Source organism: Trichoderma camerunense (genome assembly GCF_050948025.1).
Source record: "Trichoderma camerunense strain CBS 138272 chromosome Unknown V8C40scaffold_18, whole genome shotgun sequence".
NCBI lineage: Eukaryota > Fungi > Ascomycota > Sordariomycetes > Hypocreales > Hypocreaceae > Trichoderma > Trichoderma camerunense.
Genome location: NW_028145352.1, coordinates 539543 through 557211, shown reverse-complemented (window position 1 = coordinate 557211; position 17669 = coordinate 539543). Strand labels below are relative to the sequence as shown.

General features: G+C 52.3%; 5 protein-coding genes across 5 annotated transcripts; 2 read left to right on the top strand and 3 right to left on the bottom strand.

Moving 5' to 3' along the window:
• The first annotated feature begins 164 nt into the window (after positions 1-164).
• On the top strand, positions 165-3970 carry V8C40DRAFT_254050 (uncharacterized protein). The gene is made up of 2 exons (XM_083217737.1): positions 165-399; positions 500-3970. Exon 2 carries the CDS (start codon positions 575-577, stop codon positions 3647-3649), a length of 3075 nt encoding a protein of 1024 aa, XP_083069553.1. The 5' UTR covers positions 165-399; positions 500-574; the 3' UTR covers positions 3650-3970.
• A 61-nt stretch (positions 3971-4031) lies between these two features.
• Positions 4032-6071, bottom strand: V8C40DRAFT_254049 (phosphatidylinositol N-acetylglucosaminyltransferase SPT14). The gene is made up of 2 exons (XM_083217736.1): positions 5311-6071; positions 4032-5250 (listed from the first exon to the last, which is right to left on the bottom strand). The coding sequence occupies exons 1-2, from the start codon at positions 5790-5792 to the stop codon at positions 4233-4235; spliced, it is 1500 nt and encodes a 499-aa protein (XP_083069552.1). The 5' UTR covers positions 5793-6071; the 3' UTR covers positions 4032-4232.
• A 295-nt stretch (positions 6072-6366) lies between these two features.
• V8C40DRAFT_269329 (P-loop containing nucleoside triphosphate hydrolase protein) lies at positions 6367-9093 on the top strand (the record flags this gene model as incomplete). Its single annotated transcript, XM_083220073.1, has 1 exon — positions 6367-9093. One exon carries the CDS (start codon positions 6367-6369, stop codon positions 9091-9093), a length of 2727 nt encoding a protein of 908 aa, XP_083069551.1.
• Positions 9094-9243: 150 nt separating this feature from the next.
• On the bottom strand, positions 9244-10280 carry V8C40DRAFT_269328 (uncharacterized protein; the record flags this gene model as incomplete). The annotated part of the gene is made up of 4 exons (XM_083220072.1): positions 9244-9513; positions 9576-10071; positions 10142-10170; positions 10248-10280. The coding sequence occupies 4 exons, from the start codon at positions 10278-10280 to the stop codon at positions 9244-9246; spliced, it is 828 nt and encodes a 275-aa protein (XP_083069550.1).
• A 1282-nt stretch (positions 10281-11562) lies between these two features.
• V8C40DRAFT_254037 (aldehyde dehydrogenase domain-containing protein) lies at positions 11563-13495 on the bottom strand. The gene is made up of 3 exons (XM_083217735.1): positions 13284-13495; positions 12824-13223; positions 11563-12758 (listed from the first exon to the last, which is right to left on the bottom strand). The coding sequence occupies exons 1-3, from the start codon at positions 13346-13348 to the stop codon at positions 11730-11732; spliced, it is 1494 nt and encodes a 497-aa protein (XP_083069549.1). The 5' UTR covers positions 13349-13495; the 3' UTR covers positions 11563-11729.
• Between the last annotated feature and the right edge of the window lie 4174 nt (positions 13496-17669).

Genomic DNA, 17669 nt, shown 5'->3' with positions numbered 1-17669 from the left:
TACAAAACAATTCCCGCCGTGTCTGCAGAGAAATTCGATGGTTGATGCCTATTCGCTGCAGCTGATGCTGGCTTGGCTATTCTGGATATCACGTGACGTGGCCGCCATCGAAGCTTTGTCCCCTGCGTTTCTCCGCTGCTGCAATCTCGTTTCCTTTCCATCTCCAAAAATTATCCACGACGAACTTCCGCAGCCTCGCAAAAAGCACATCCTCCGTCACGTGATTCCGGAACAACTCGGTCGCGAACGACAAAAAAAAGTTTACAATACGCGGTGGAACGAAGATCGTAGCGCATTGAAACGAAACAGGCCGTGTTGGAGCAGCCACGTCGGGTCAGATGAGAAAAGGACGCTGAAGCCACCGCCTGAAGGGACTGGAATCTGGATCCACGGCTGCCTGTACGTTTTATCATCACTTGCTTCATCCCCCCTACCATTGTTCGTAATGACGTAGATGAAATGTGTCCTAACCATGGTGTTTCGCTTCGTCTCTGATTAGATCGTGGCGCCCATATATCCTGTTGCGACGAAGCGTGACGGCCCCCTCGATAGCCGGCGAGGCGGACCTTGGGGCATGAATCAACCGGCCGCATACACGCCCCTCGAGTCGCTGTTCCTGTTCCAGTCGCTGCTTTCCCACGGAGTCGACAGTGGGGCGTTTGCGCGCATCTCAGAGCTGCTCAAGGGGAATGCGCTCATCAAGAGCGGCGACACTTACGATGCTGCGCGTCTAGCCCCCGAGGCGCTGCAGCAGCTCTTCCTGCGGCTGCTGCGAGATGAGCTCAAGGGCGATGCGGAGCGCGCTGAAGGAGGGGCGGCGGCAGGCGGCGATGGACTGGGATCGCCTGGATCGCGTAAGAGGAAGCTGGGGAGCCCTCCGCTGCCGACACTGAAGGAGATCTACGAGAATATCGACCGCATCCCAGCCATAGTCAATCGATTGTACGCACGGTATCGAGAACACACAGTCGGACTGATTCGCGAGGACGAACGCAGGTTTGCAACATTGCAGAGGGAGATTCAATTGTTGGAGCGGAGCGAAAAGGAGAGACTTGCCAAGGTGGCAGCGAGCCAGAATGTCACGCCGACTCTGGCTCCACGAGATCCAAGGGCAGCGGCGGCGACAACGACAACACCGTCATCGACAGTACCGATTCCATCGCCGATGCCACCTTCGAATGGAACTACCCCTTCTCCAGCACAAACACCAGCAGCCCCGGCAGGCATCAGAAAGGGACCGACTCCGAATACGCCTGTCCCACCGCCGAAGCCCCTGGTATCTGGCGTTGCAGCGCCCAAGGTTGCCCTACCGACCCAATTGGTATCTGCAACACCACCGCCTCGACAGGGTGTCTCGCCGAAACCCCCAAATGGAACTTCTTCTGTGCTTCAGGCGCCGGCTGGAGTTCCTACGCCACAACCAACCTCCCAGGTGTTGCAACCGCCAACGCAGCAACCGCCGAAACAGATTTTTTCTCCCCGACCAGAGGCTACTGGCCCGCAGCCCCCAACCGTTCCAGGAGCAGCCCCTGCTCAAGCTGGGTCTCTGAAATGGGAGAAGCCTTATCAACCTCCACAAACAACGCCAGGTCTTCCAGCCGAGCAATTCTCGCCACCGATCCTCTCTTCTCCGGGCAATGCAGCTCTTCAAAAGGCGCCGCCGCCACAGCAGCAACAGCAGCAGCAACCTCCACCACCTCAGCAACAATGGCAACGACAGCCAGTATCTCATCCACAACATCCACAACAGCAGCATATCCAGTATCCTCCACAACCGCCACACGGACAAGTGGCACAATCACCACAGCCGCAACCGCAGCAGCAACAGCAACAGCAACAGGCTCGACCACCCGCAGCAAAACCTGTCCTGGTTCCTCCTCAACCTGCAGGCCAACTGGCTCCCCCTGCCCTACAGCCAGGACCTCCTCGTCCAACCGGGCCAGGGGCTACACAGCAGGTTCGCCCGCCAGCAGCACCCTCAGCCCCAACAGGCCGTCCTATCCAACCTCAACAACAGCCCCAACTTCATCCTCAGCAGCAGCAAGCGCAACAGGGTCAACAAACAACTCCTCAGCATCAGCATATTCAAAGGGCGGTGCAGGCCCAGCCATCCTTACTGGCTCAGAAATTCCAGCATATACCGAGAATCCAGACTCCGCGGGCAATTGCCTCTGCAACTCCTGCCAAAACATCACCTTCGATAACCGCTGCTGGATCTCCCATTCCCAACAAGGGGACACCTGGAGCTGTTGCGACGCAGCGATGGCAACCAGGTGCTCCCTCAGCACAACAGGGGGCCCGGGCGATGCCCTCTGCTTCTCCTACGGCCAAACCATATGTTGCTCAACCTCCACGTCCTGCTATCCCAGAGCATATGATTCGGCAGGCGGCTACTCCAGGGCCTGCCAGGCGCCTTAGTCCCGCGTCTCCTGCGCCACGCACCCCAGCACCGTCTAGTCCCGTCTCTCTTAAACGCGGATTTGGAACGAAATGGGCATCTCACTCGACACCATCCACTCCTGGTCCGATAACATCGGAACCGGAGAGCCCGGCCTACGAACCCGTTAGTCCTCCGTTACCGAAGCCCGCCGCCGCAAAGGACCTTGCAGTCAAGGCAGTCCCTAAGCTGGCCGCCTCGAAACCCAATGCTAAAGTCGAGGCAACACCCCCAGCAAAGGCACCTCGAGGTCGACCACCCCGTTCGGTGCAGAGAAGTCGTGGCCCAAGCGCAACCCCGTCTGCTACGGGCACCAGGAGAAGTCAGTCTGTGATATCCCAAACAGATGAGCTCTCACTAGATCATTCCGTGACCAAGGTAAAGAAGGAGGTTGCAACGCCGCGGCTTCGCGAAGAAACCGGCGATACAACTGCGGATGAGAGCATGCCAGGACGTGGCCTGATGGCCACACCCAGTAGTATGACCCGTGCACCCAAGCGGAAGCGGCAGGATACTCCTACTGACCTTCAAGGCCCTCCAACGCATGTGTTGTGGACGCGAGGATTCACAAAGGTGTCCTCGTCAGCCCTCGACCAAATATCGAGCCATCGCGATGCCAACATGTTTGCGACAGCGCTGCGAGAAAAGGACGCGCCGAATTATAGGCAGATCGTACTGCAGCCGCAAGATATCACGTCTATCCGCTCTGCCATCAAGGCAGGTAACAAGGCGGCGCTTCAGGCGGCGGCTAATCTGCCGGGTGGCGATCCTGGCACGGCAAGCGTCTGGCTTCCCATCTCTGACGATCTCGTTCCTCCGAGAGGTATCATCAACAGCGCTCATCTCGAGCGTGAGCTGGTGCACATGTTCTGCAATGCAATCATGTACAACCCCGATCCCGATCGCGGTCCCGGACCGGCGTTTATGAGAAGGTCCCAAAGCGACGAGGAAGAAGTCGTTGGCTATCGACTCGACGAGAACGGAGTGGTTAAGAACACGCAGAGCATGTTTCTCGAGGTCGAGAAGCTACTGGGCGATTTGCGCGCGGCCGAAAAGGACAGGGGTATTCCACCGATATCCACGACGAGGCAAGGCAGCGTGGCCACACCGGCGGAAGACACCGCTGAGGAGGAAGACGAGCTCGCCGGCGATGGGGACTCGGCTTCGGCTTCGGGGACGGCTAAGAGGAGACGTATCAGTACTAGGAGTTAGAAACAGCCTGTGCTTATGAAAATGCTGGGCGAGAAGCCTCGTGGGAAGGGCGTGCGGAGCCCGAGGGTCTTAAGGGGCTCCAAGTTATCGAAATAGCTGAGGAAGGGAAAGGGTATTAGCGGGTAACGGGGAGCGGCGAAACTGGGGGTTTTTGATGCTTTTGCGATGGCTTTTGAGTTGTGTATAGCGCCTTTTTTGTTAGAGTTGCAAAGTTTCAGAGAGTAATTATTAGCTTCTATTAGCTTTTAACTCGAAATGCGAGCCAAGGCCTCCAGTAATCGCAACTGGGGCTTAATAATGTCTAACGTTTGATGCCTTTGATGCTTTGCGTTACGTGACACATGAAGCGGCTAAGGCGTGTTTATGGTTCATGAATGATCAGGTGAATGTTGGTATAAGATTCTATAAATCCAATCTACTTTCGTGGTAACATTGCGCTATTCGCTCTGAATTATCATAAGGAGAGAGACTGCTGTGACTCGTTCACGCACTCCCAAATAAAGAAATTTTAACAACACGCCTCTGATAAGCTGTCTCTTAAAACAATGGCTAATCTTCATTTTATTATGGCAGCCCAAACCCTTCACCGATCCAACTTGGGAACTCTAATTGATGAAGTTGATCGATTGCTCAGTGCAATCTTCATCGAGTCCTGCGCCTTGTCCTTTGCAGGCGACTTCCGCGGCCAATCCGGACAAACATCGATATTCTCCCTAGGAAACCACCACTCAAGAAACAAGAAAAACAAGTAATCCACAACAACACACAGACAAAACAACTTGCCGGCCCAGATGCCGCAGCCATAATACCGCTTAAGCCTATCAATGAGCGCAAAGTCTCGTATGCGGCTCCCGTTGTAGCCACTAGTATCGAACCCGTAAAACTCCTCCTCGCTAATTGTCCCACAGATGCCGTCGTAGACACGCTCGGTGCGCATGGCGACGTTGGACCACGAGTACATCTTCTTGACCTCATCGTGGAACTTTTCGGTGCGGATCTTTCCCGCCCGCATGGCGGTGATGGCCTTGCCCGTGGCGGCCACGATGTCGTCCTCCTCGGGCTTTGCAAAGGTCGTCATGTGTGATGGGAGGACTTCGGGGATGCCGCCGACTTGGGTGCACACGACGTATAAGCCGCACGAGGCAGCTTCGACGATGACGGTGCCAAAGGCTTCGGTGAGGGAAGGGTGAAGGTATATGTGGCCGCGGGTCATGACGTCGCGGACATCCTCGTGGCGGATGGAGCCGAGCATCTCGACGCGGTCTTGTAGCACGTTGGTCTCAATCATTTGCTCCAGGTCAATAGCCTTGGGGCCTGAGCCGGCGATGATGAATCTGGTGTTGGGGTGGTTCTCCAGGATACGGGGGATGGCGGCGGTAAGAAGGTCTGTGCCTTTGTTATAGAAGAGACGGGAGATGACGACGATGGTGATCATGTCGTCGGGACCGAGAAGGCGAGGGGATGGCTCGGACCTGAAGCCGACTCCCTGTTCTGACGGCGCTGGATAGTCGCGAGGCCTAAAGTTTTCGCCCACGACGGCATTGGGAATGACTGATACCATTAGAGGGTCCAGGGATGCGCGAAGCACAGTATTCTCCTTGCTAAAAGTTGGTTAGATTTGGCAAGGCTAAATGATAGGAAGAATCCGTCATTTTACATACCAAGTGTGGCTCACGCATATGCTATGATCGACATCGCTGAGAATAAATTTGAGCAGCTTGTTTGTCAAAATACTGGCAGCATCCGCGAACCCAAAGAGCGAATGATCGGTAAACACAGTCCTCAGTCCCATGGTCCTTGCATGCAGGATGCCTTCGTGGCAGAGCGAGCTAAGACTGCCGTGGCCATGGACAATTTCAATCTGCTCACGGATGCAGATGTTTCGCAGAATGGGGAAAAAAGAGAAGACGGTAGGAAAGGTTGCCTGTCGGTAGATGACTAGAAACGGCACATGATAGACCTTGAGGCCGTTGTTGAGATAGCGGACTCCCTTGCGGTCATCATGGGCGTGCGTGATGATGATGACCTTGTGGCCTCTGTCGATGAGTTTGCTCGAGAGTTGGTATATGTGAGACTCGACGCCGCCGGGCTGAGGGAAGAAGAAGTCGCTAACCATAGCGATGTTGTAGGTTTTGCGCGCCATCTTGTAGTTGGTAAATTATGGAATATGAGCCCTGGATGCTGGATTTCGTGTTCATGGATCTTTGCGATTGTGAGAGCGACTGATGCTGAGACGGAGGGTGAGATACAGCATGTGAGCGTCGTCACCACTCGCTGATTTCTTCTCCTTCTTCCGCCAAGATGCTATCCGTTCTTCCTCATTGTCTTATCTCATCTCAGTCTATCCCATAGCATTCAATTCCCCTTGAGATTCCTAGAGAGGTTGTATAGGAGGTCGTTATAAGGCAGATGTAATTTAAAGGCTTCAGTTATAGACTCACTCCCGAGCTCCAATTGGATACGTCTCCATTGATGACGCTAAGCCCGTCGATAAGCTTGGCGGTGAATGGCGGCAAAACGCCGATAACAGCTCCGTTGCCAAATTTTTGGACGAGCTACTGCACTGGTCGCAGATCTGCATCGCATTGGCTTGGACAGTGGCAGAAAAAAGTTGTCGGCGCAGCGCATTTGGTTCAACCCCGAATTTCTGGGGTCAATTTACGTTTTCGCTCATTTTTCTTGGTTTCAGTCTTTTTATCTTATCAAAAAAATCTAAAATGTATGCAAGATATATCCCTCCAGCTGGAGGGAATGCGCCTTCGAAATCCAGCAGAGATTCTTCCGTCGCGAAACAGTCGGCGGCACCATCACCAGTACCTGCGGCGTCCGTAGCGACGAATGGTGATGGACTCTCTTACTCTCGTTATATTCCTGGCGCCAAAACTCAACAACAGACTGAATTGCCGTCAATTCAGCGGTTCGAAGAGGAAGCAGACTCTCCAAAGCCAAAGAGAAAGCGAAGTGATGGGGAGCCGTCACTGCAATCTCAGAAAAAGAAGCCGAGGAAATCTAAGAGACGAACGCTAAATGTCGAATCAGAAGATGAATCAGAAGCAGATTCAGAACCAGAAGAGACCGAGAACAAGACGAAGCGTGGTTCCAAGCGTGAAGAGCGGAAGGAGAAAGAACCAGAACGAGAAGAAGAATCTGCAGAAGAAGAGAGGACAAAACCAAAAAAGAGCAGGAAACCAGAAAATAATGGTGATGATTTGAAATTGAACAAGGAAGAAAAGAAGAAGAAGAAAGACAAGAAGCGAAGCGAAACATCCGACCATGGGGATGAAGACGACGAGCAGAGGCCCGAGCAGGTTGACGTTGACGAAGCGAGTCCCAGTGCCCAAGATGCTGAGATGGTAGATGTGGAACCGCCCGCGGAGGACGACGTGGAAGCTCCCGAATCTGATGAAAAGCAGGTGAAGAAGGCCAGACGCGAAAAGAAGAAGAAATCCCAGGATGCCGACATGGACGATGCTCCAGCGGAAGATGAAGAAGACAAGCGACACAAGGCCGTCTTTGAACGAAAAGCCAAATCACTCAAGTACGCCGAAATCATCAAAGAGCAAGGCATCGTGGAGGAGCCGGAAGAGCCAACCGAGCTCCATGGCCTGGAGCCTCTCCCGCAGCCCGCACGCACAGCACCAAGCACAGAAAAGCCGACATACGAGACTCTTCCTCCATGGCTCTCGGCGCCCATTCGTGTCTCGGTAGATACTAGAACTCCCTTTACGGATCTGGGTATTCTCCCAAAGGCAGCGCGGGTGCTGGAACAAAAAGGCTACACAGAAGCTTTTGCCGTTCAGACTGCAGCTCTGCCGTTATTACTCCCTACAAATAAACAGCAGCCGGGCGATCTTCTCGTCTCGGCGGCGACTGGATCTGGAAAAACACTAGCCTACGCTCTACCGATTGTAAGAGACCTGAGCAACAGCGTTGTTACAAGATTACGTGCGCTCGTCGTGCTCCCGACCAGAGAACTCGTCAAGCAAGCCCAAGAAGTCTTTGAGCTGTGCGCAAAAGCCTACGAAGGAGAAGATAGGAAGAGAGTGCGCATTGGAATCGCCATTGGTAACCAGTCGTTGGCCTCTGAACAGGATCTTCTCGTAAGCAAAGAGACACGATACGACCCGGAAGCATATGAACAGTTGGAACAAGAAGCATCACATCGAACCTCGAGTTCCAACAGCGAAGACGATCTGGACGACTTCCTCACGGGCTCCAATACCCAACGTGCCAACCCTCGCATCGGCCCCTGGCAAGGCCAGATCATTGACTTCTACTCCAAAGTCGACGTCCTCATCTGCACCCCCGGCCGTCTCGTCGAGCACCTCGACCAGACGCCCGGCTTCTCCCTTTCCTACATCCGCTGGCTCGTCGTCGACGAGGCCGACAAGCTGCTCGCGCAGAGCTTCCAAGGATGGCTAGACGTCGTCCTAGACAAGTTCAAGACGAGCCAATTTGGCGCTCGGGACTTTCCCGACATGCCGTACGCGGGCGTCCGCAAGATTCTTCTTAGTGCCACCCTGACGAGGGATCTAAGTCTTTTGAACCAGCTTGCTCTACGTAGGCCCAAGTTGATTGTCCTGGAGAGCGGCAAGGATGTTCAGGTTGCAGAGCACTCGCTGCCAGAATCTCTGAAAGAATATGCCGTGAGGGTTCACGATGCAAACCTCAAGCCACTGTATCTACTTGATCTCCTACGAAGCCCACATATGGGCATTAACGACGACGCGAAGAATGTGGATCTTGGCACAGAAGCAGAAGCACAGTCAGATTCAAGCTCAGAGACTAGCTCAGACGATACAAGTTCGGATTCCGATTCCGACTCTGCCTCTGACACTAGTTCAGACTCAGATACAAGTTCAGAATCGGATTCGGATTCAGACGCAGAATCAAGCGCCCGCAACAAGAAAGCAGACTCCAAGCCATCCAAATCACAATTACCCAGATCATTAATCTTCACAAAGTCCAACGAAGCTGCCCTGCGCTTATCCCGGCTGCTCATCCTCCTCGACAAGTCCCTCGCTACACAAATCGGCACTCTCACATCCACCACGCCAACTAGCATCCGTCGCAAGACTCTGCGAGCCTTCACCACTCCTTCTTCTCCTCTCCGTCTCATTATTGCATCTGACCTTGTGGCACGTGGTATCGATATTCCAAAGCTGCCGCACGTCATCAACTATGACCTGCCGCCGAGCGTAGCTAGTTATGTCCACCGTGTGGGCCGTACTGCTCGAGCTGGTAGATCTGGATGTGCCTGGACACTTGTGGGAGATGGAGAGAGTGGTTGGTTCTGGGGTAAGATTGGTAAGAGTGCTGCTGTGAAGAGATCGCAAAAGGTGGCTAGAGTCATGATTGAGGAGATGAACGAAGAGAGAATAGAAGAATATGAGAGTGCGCTAGAGAAGCTAGGCAAGGAGGCGCTCGAGTCACGGAAGAGATAAAAGGTAGACCGATAGATAAAACATTGTTAATACCAAGCAAGATCCATCAACTTTTTAAGAAAATTCCCTTTTCGGTTCATGTTGTCGTGATTATGTTACCCATTTCTGCGGTGAATGACTCTCATCAAGGATGGCCCATTCAAACCCAGCTCAGCTGTCTCTCCAGTGGTTTTCCTCTTGGTGAATCGGAGACGGCTCAACCCTCGGCCTGTTTTCCGCCTCATTAGAAGGCAAGCTCTGGTATCCTCGCGAACGAGAAGAGTCGTCCTGTCGCTCGACAACCTCCTCGTCTGCATCTGTGACGTCTTCCAACAAAGCGCGTCTTTCACCCTCAACACCACGTCGCTGTCGGTGCCAAGCAACAGGGCGCCAAGAGTTCCACCAGTTTGTACCTTCTCTGGTCATGAGGAGGCTCAAAATCTATTCAAGCGGAATTCGTCAGTGTGAAATGGAATTAGTCATCTGGTGTAGGAGGATCTCACCTGTAGCAATCCCACCGCAATGACGACTCCGAAATCAGCTCCCGTGCTGCTCCGAAGCGCCGCCGTCCACGGACCCCTGCATGACTTATCCCGTCCATACATCGTGGAGCAAATTTTAGGGTCTTTGAAAGGATAAGGCTGGTGGAGGACGCTGTTCAACCCGCAGCAATTCAAGGTATCCTGGATGAGACGGATGGACTCATCCTTGGCTCGAAACATGTGGTTCCACCGATTCTCCATCACGCAATCCACCGTCGTCGAAGGTATCACATCCTCAAAAAGCAACGTCGCAAGGATTGTCGTGACAAGGCCCTGCAGCGTCTGTAGGATCGTAGGACTAAGTCGATGCAAAGGATGCGACGAATTGCGTGCGGAATGTAAAAGCGTCGGATAGATGTACGAGTTGAGAAAAGAGACGATGGGGAGAAGAATGGTGAGAATTGTTATGACGGGGCTGACGGGGAGAGACAGATGGGCGCTGTGGAAGTGAACGACGCTGTTCGAGGGAATCGTGTAAGTATAAGTAGCGATATATCAGAATAGATGGATTTTGGTGGTTGACTTACGCTGCGACGCCAAACAGCACGGCGCTGCCCTGGAAGAGAAGCGCATTAGCGATTGAAGATGTAGAAACCACGAGGAATGTTGAATATTCAATCGATATTTCCTTACCAGCATGAATGCGAGACCCAAACCGAGTCCCATTGTCGCTGGCGTATCGTATACTCGACCCTAGTTGTGCTATGTATATGCTCCGTAGCGCAACTAGGTACAATCTGTTGCAACTTCTCGGTATCCGTAACAAAAGGAAAGCACAATTAACAAAGACGCAGCAAGAAAAAAGAGACACAAATCAATGACAGAAGAAGTTGAAGAGAAGTAAAAAGCAAGAAAGGGTTGAGATGTGACCTGATTTCCCCCTCCCTCGTTTTACGTTTTATGTCACGACAGTGGCGCTGCCCGATTGGGCGAGTGTTGCAGTTGGACGCGGGAGGCCGACCAAAAGTACAGTGACTTGGCGGTTGGGTGTTGCGTCACCAACAGTGCATGCAGCATAAAGTTGCAGTACAATGTGCATGGTGAGGGAAAAGGTGATGAATCAGTTTATCCAGAGTAACCTGTACACAATGCAATCAATTCGGCTCGGTTCATCCTTGTTGCCTGTTCAATGCAACGGAGCAGGTGATGCAACACTACAGAAGCTGCTTGGAGTGACATGGTGACGCTATCGTGCTGTTTAGGAGATGGTTAACTACTAGGTACCTACTCAAGCACATCTTACTATAAGATGACATTACGGAGTAGTAGGCAGCTATAGGTAAGGTAGTATAAGACTATCTTAATACCACTGGATTTCCTATCAATGCTGACGGAAAGGGCATTATAGTGCTGTTGGTTGATACGTCTCAACCCAGGAAATAAATTCTGGAATACCAGGTATCATTGAAGTTGTACCACCTGAGCAGGCAACCACCACATCAATAGGATAACAACAGAATCAGTACTAACAATAGCCAGCAGCGCACCAACTCTCTCCTTAATAAGAGCGCTCTGATGTAGAGGTAAATATGGCTACGAGAAGTTTAATCATTTTTATCGTCCATGGATATCAATCAGATAGTCAACCCCAAGCAGCATCCTATACCTAAGAAGGGCATCGTCGATAGTCCTACGAGACACTCAAGATCTCGTCCAACAATCAATCACCCACGCTACAAAGCTCCAATTTCAACATGCACTCAATTTATTAGCCATGCTGCCCACGGATATTTATTTCCATCGTTGCGATATACTAGGGAGCTCATACTTTCGGATAATATGTGATACCGTTCAACATCCCGCATCAGCATTTACCGCATTCGAACAGGCAGAGACCATCACACCAAATCATCTCCAGCTGACCAAAGCGCTGCAAAACAACCGACGGCTAATTGATCCATCTCCACTAGTCTAATTCCTGACATCAACTTCACTTGACTTCACTTCATCTCATCGTACGCTGGCTCAACTTGTGGGTGTCATACAATTTCATTTCAGAGCTACATCAGGCTACATAACAGAAAATAAAAGATACCCTGCCCAGTACTCATACTAATCGTGACAAGTTAATTCTCCTTTTTTTGTATACTTTATATAGATTTTACTTTTTAGAACTTAGAACAGAGCGCCTCCCAGACGGATGGCAACAGACTTGTTCTGAGTGTAGTTGGCCAGCGCGGCCTCACCGAGCTCACGGCCGATACCAGACTCCTTGTAGCCACCGAAGGGCATCTGGTGGTGCAGCAGGTTGTAGCAGTTGACCCAGACGGTACCGGCCTGGATCTCATTGGAGACACGGATGGCGGTGTTGAGGTCTCTGGTGTGGACGGCAGCGGCAAGACCGTAGTTGGAGTCGTTGCCCATCTGGATGACCTCCTCCTCATCCTTGAACTTGGCAATAGCGGCGACGGGGCCAAAGATCTCCTCGCGCATAATCTTCATGTCGGCAGTGACGTTGCTGAAGACGGTGGGCTGGATGAAGTAGCCCTTCTCACCGTGACGCTCACCACCAATCTCGACCGTGGCGCCCTCCTCCTTTCCGGACTGGATGTAGCCCATGATGCGATCGAACTGCAGCTGGCTGACCTGAGGTCCCTGGAAGGTCTCGTGGTGGAATGGGTCGCCGACCTTGTTGGCCAGGGCGCGCTTCTTGAAGGCCTCGAGGAACTTGTCGTAGATGCCCTCCTGGACAAAGATACGGGTACCAGCGCAGCAGGTCTGGCCGTGGTTGAAGTAGATACCGAAGTTGACCCATGAGATGGCCTGCTCAATGTCGGCATCGTTGAAGACAATGTTGGGGGACTTGCCACCCAGCTCAAGGGTGACCTTCTTCAGGTTGGAGGCGGCGGCAGCCTTCATAATTTGGCGGCCAACGACGGTTGAGCCGGTGAAGGCGACCTTGTCAATGCCCATGTGGGAAGAGATGGCGGCACCGGCAGTCTTGCCGAAACCAGAGATGAGGTTGAAAACTCCGGGGGGGAAACCAGCCTCCTTGACGAGGTTGGCGAAGACGAGGGCTGACAGAGGGGTCTGCTCAGCGGTCTTCATGATGATGGTGTTACCGGTGGCCAGGGCAGGGCCGATCTTCCATGCAAGCATGAGAAGAGGGAAGTTCCAGGGAATGATCTGACCGCAAACACCAAGCTGTACAAAGATTATGGTTAGCAATCAGGCTCTCTAGGAGACGATTGGCTTCATTTATTACTTACAGGCTCGTGGCGAGTGTAGTTGAACATATCGGGGGCAATGTCAAGGGTCTTTCCCTCAATCTTGTCGGCCCAGCCACCGTAGTAGCGGATGCATCCAACAACAGCGCCGACATCACCTCGGGCCATGGTGATGGACTTGCCGTTGTCCAAAGACTCGACAGCGGCGAGGAGGTCGAGGTTCTTCTCGGCGAGATCAGCGAGCTTGAGCATCAGGCGGCCACGCTCGCCGGGAGCAGTCTTTCTCCATGTTGTGTTGAAAGCCTTGCGGGCAGCGGCAACGGCAAGATCGACATCCTTCTCGGTACCTTCGCAGACAGAGGTGATGACCTCCTCGGTGGCGGGGTTGACGACCTCAAACTTCTTCTTGTCGACACCCTCGACCCACTCGTTGTTAATGAACCTTAAAGTCAAGTGTTAGTTGATATCAAGCAGAGGAGTGAACCGAGGGACAAGGACTCACAGGCCAATGGGTTGTGAGTAGGGGCCCGTGATGGGGGTGTTGAGCTCAACGGTCAAAGGAGCCATGGTGAAAGATTTATGATATGTCGAAAGGGGTATAAGGGTATAGGATTGCTGGTTCTGCTTCTATGAGAAGGAAAAAGAAAAAAAGTAAAAAGACGAGAGGGGCAGGAGGGGTATTTATGACGAAAGAGGATTGTACTGATAGAGGAATGCAGGAGAGAAAAAGCAAACAATCCAGATGGGGACAGCTATGCCATTTTATGTAAAACGCAACGCCTGTATCCGCGCAGCGCAGTTTCCAGTTCCCATTATTAAGGAGCTTCTTTGCTCCGTTCTTTGCCTCCGTCTTGACGCGCGTGGAGCGGGGGCGAGCTTCAACAAGAGCAGACGCTACCCCAACCATGCAACTGTACGAGTCGAGTATCTATGGGGACAAGATGGAGACGCCCTCGGCAAGGGGGAGCAAGGCCTCGAGACCCCCATCCCACTTTCTTCGCCTCTAGCTTCAGGCGAGGCAGCACCTTGGGAGATGGATTGACAACCCACAGCACTCCGTACAGTATACGTGGACATGCTGGGACTGTTGCCGACTGCCCAAGAGCAGAGTAGCTCTCCGGCCAAAGAGCAGTCCGTCTCTATACAGCACCGGCCGGAACGCCTATTTCGGATCCCCACCAGCGTCCCTCCTTGCGACGATACCCGAACTCAAGTTGATTATCAGAGAACTCGCACTGACTAGCACTCCTAGTAGTCCGTGCCGCTGCAGAGGCTAGAGCGCCTATTGCATGAGATCCGCAGCGGGACCGGGCTGCCGGGGGCCAAGCTTGAGTTCATCAGGGGAGGCGATATTTGTGCACAACCCGGCATTTCGAGGCCATGCTGAAACCGGTTACTGCGCTGGTCGAAGCACTTGTGTCTGGTGCGTGCTTGCAAGAGGTGCTAGTCGCCTGTATCCTGTATCCCGACGAATCACGGAGCTCGACCAAAGCGACTCCGGGGTTCTGAGACGGTTCCCCGCAGCAGCCCGGTGGCTCATGATGACATCCATCTCCGAAGCCTTGACCAGATAGATATCCTCTGGCCTCTGGATGGCCAACAGCGAATAGTTGCTTTGCTTTGCTTTGGCTAAGCTTGCGCATCCGTACGCCCTATCTTGAGAAGCCATACTCCGTAGTCTTCTCCGTACTCCGTACTTGACTAATTTCGATGCAGCAACGGCAATGTGCCGCGTTTGACATCTTATTTCTTCTTCAGGCAATCTTTTTGTGCTTCTCCGCTCCCCGCATGGCCGCCGCGAACCAATCGTCCCAAGTCTGCCGCCGTCATTCAGTATTTCAAATCGGGTCAGTAGTTCGTTCACACCATCAAGCCTTGCAAGATGAATAGTGACTGCATTGGCTTAGCAACATCTTGCATCTTGGCGCCCTGAATTGCCCCAACCTGACTCTACTGCCGAAATCTAGGCGCGCAATTTGCACCGTGCTGGTAATCGAGTTTGCCCCAGAATCTGGAGAAATAAACCTTAACTGAGATGAGGCCATGCGCTCGTGACGTCGATGGGTTGCTATCAGACTCATTGAAACAGACAGACAGCCTTGCTCAGTCGCATCCACGCGTCGCAAGGTCGAGTCGCATTCGCATTCGCACGGCCAACACCGGCTCCTCAGCCTCCCAAACGAGCCATTGGTTCATCGTCACATTACTTCATACAAACTGCCTCAACTCTCCCGCGTGCGGGAAATTCCGTGTTTTCTCCCCTCGTCTCAAAGCATCCCGTAAGCCATATGCCCGGCAGCTGCATATTCAGCCCCAAACGGCATGCCTTCGGAACAACCTCCTGTGCGAGGTGGAAGTTTTCCTTTTTCGGAATCATGTCGGATTCAAGATGCTAGCATTGATTACCCCGCTTTGCTCCGTTATGCCAACCTTGAATGGGCTTTACCTCTTGGTCCCCTTCCACGTCTCTCCGCGGCCAACTGCGGCAAGATTTGGTATCGCTAGATGCAATTGGCGCCGTCGTTTGTGGCACTGGGGGCTAGCTCGACGCTCTGAGAAAGTTTCCACTCCTCCCATGGGGAGATGGAGACATGGAGAAGCAGGCAGCTCTTGCTAGTCCGCAGCACTTGAGCTGTTGCACAGTACAGTACCTTGTGACAGCGGCAGCAGCATGGTGCTAGATTGCTAGACAAGGCAACAAAAGCCCAGATGATACTAGGACCTCTTTCTGGATGTCAAATCGTACGTCTGAGGCTTTGGACCAAGTCATTTCTGGAATAGGTGCGGCTGACCCTGTCCCTTTTCCCCCGGCTTCCTTGCAGCCGGCATGAGCTTCCAGTAAGCTCAACATCCGTCTCACCGAGAGCTCAGTTGTTGGCCAGTCCAGTGAAGAGAATCGATAGGTCTCGGCCCGCTACGGGGTGATAGGTCTTGTGGGATTTGGCCGGCCCTATGGAACATGCACGATAGTCCGTGCTGTTCCAGATAACCGCAGTGCTCGTACAGGCATACCCCGGGAAACATGCCATTGTGGCCACGGGGTTTAGTCAAGCGCAAACATAATGGCATGTACTGTAAGTGTGCATGCGAGCTATATCCGCACTGCAGTCTTTGGATGCGGAGAGTTCCGTATTACAGTGCCTGATTTGCTCAACTTGTTCCCACGACAAACAAACTCCAACTCGGAGAATGGACCGCCCAATCTCATTAACACGCCGGAAACTCCACCGCCGCGGCGCTGACATGAACACGTGCTGCATTAAGCATTGTAAGCCTTGATTATTGTCTCCTTGGCGTCTCTGTATCGGACGCTTGTACCTTTGGCACGCTGCTATTCGCAACTTGAACGCGGCACTAAGAGCGAATTCGGTGTCTGGCCTCGGTTATTCGGTAGTTTGTACAGCGATCGGTTGAGGATTCAGTTCCCTGTGGCTTTACATCGGCGATAGACACCGACTTGCATAGCCTTCGCCGATGGTGAAACTCGTCAGTATTGTAGTAAGGTGGTCATCACTAACAACATCTATACGACAAATAGAAGAAAAGTAAAAAAATCCATGATTTGTAGAAGCTGACTCGCCAAATTTCTTGATTAGTAGAGGAGTAAAGTACCTTGGCAAACATGCACTTCCGGCCGAAAAATAAGAAAAGTGCGGGGGGAGTGGCTCCTTCCACCCACGATCGAGAACTTCCAATAGCGGGCTAAGAATTCGTCCAGGATATTTCGAAGCTGCACCTCCATAAACTTTTGATCAACACTTTATTATCTAACATCTCCGAGCCTCATTACTGATTCCCCCGCCTTCTTCTTCTTCTTCCACTCTTCCTCTCCTTAGAGGTTATTTCAAGCTTCCGTGACAGTGACATCGATGTGACCTGTAAGTGCTCACATCGGAAGGGGCCCGCGGGAACTCCCAAGTGTCATTGTCAGATGAATCGAAGCCACACATCACGTTAATTACACGTCGAGGGTAAGCACAAAGCGAGCTATCGACAAAAATGGCTACGGGAAACGAAACCGCTAAGTCTCGGAAAGGACGCCAATCTCAAGGCCCTCCAATCCGAAACGCCGCAGCGGCATTATCATCTTTTTCCGCTACGACACCCTCACAAGAAGACGGCACGTCGGTTGGGGGAAGAAAGGGGACACGATGATCAAGTGTGAAATGCGCCGTATTCCATTCCTTTGGGTATTCTATTACCCGAGAGTTCACGTCGTTGACTAACACGAGGTCGTGGATGGCGCTATCGCTGACAGGCTTAAATTGAGCCGACGGGCTTTTTCGTGGCTCCGGCTGAGAACTTGGCTGTTCTATTCCATATGCAACTTCGCTTTCCATCAACTATTTTACCCGCCGCTTTCTCGAATTCCAATACTTTATACTTGCTCATGGCAAATACACAGCACCTCATCTTATAAGAATCCGAAACAAGGGGCACAGTTGTGCCAGGGTTGGCAGCTTGGACGCCATTTGCAAGTGAGCACGCGGGCACTACCATTTTGCCTATTAAAGTTTCCAGAGCCATCTTTCATCTTATAGCCGAGTTACCCAACGCCTTGACACTCGATCCAGGAGCCTTGTATTCATGGTGAAGACAAATTATATCTTTGAGTAGAACCCAAAGAGTCAAAGACGTAGCATTGGGTTTGTTTCGGAACTACAACGCAGTAGTTTCGGAACTACAACGAAACCATCGAGCCTTCTACACCTTGAATCTATACGCCATATCTTTACATGCTCATGCATTGATCTATAATTACTAATGATATACTCCGTATGCTAGCTGAAAATAATGCAGCACTAGAAACAACAGCTATCTCACGTAGGTGAGTTCATTTGATAGATATTACAGATGCTCTATTTGAGCTTCGAATCACCAGGATTTG

Coding starts and splice junctions, on each gene's coding strand:
- V8C40DRAFT_254050 (XM_083217737.1), top strand. CDS start 575: ATGAATCAACCGGCCGCATACACGCCCCTCGAGTCGCTGTTCCTGTTC.
- V8C40DRAFT_254049 (XM_083217736.1), bottom strand. CDS start 5,792: ATGGCGCGCAAAACCTACAACATCGCTATGGTTAGCGACTTCTTCTTC. Junction 5,251..5,310: donor ATATGCGTGAGCCACACTTG/GTATGTAAAATG, acceptor ACCAACTTTTAG/CAAGGAGAATACTGTGCTTC.
- V8C40DRAFT_254037 (XM_083217735.1), bottom strand. CDS start 13,348: ATGGCTCCTTTGACCGTTGAGCTCAACACCCCCATCACGGGCCCCTAC. Junction 13,224..13,283: donor TACTCACAACCCATTGGCCT/GTGAGTCCTTGT, acceptor CTTGACTTTAAG/GTTCATTAACAACGAGTGGG. Junction 12,759..12,823: donor ACTACACTCGCCACGAGCCT/GTAAGTAATAAA, acceptor ATCTTTGTACAG/CTTGGTGTTTGCGGTCAGAT.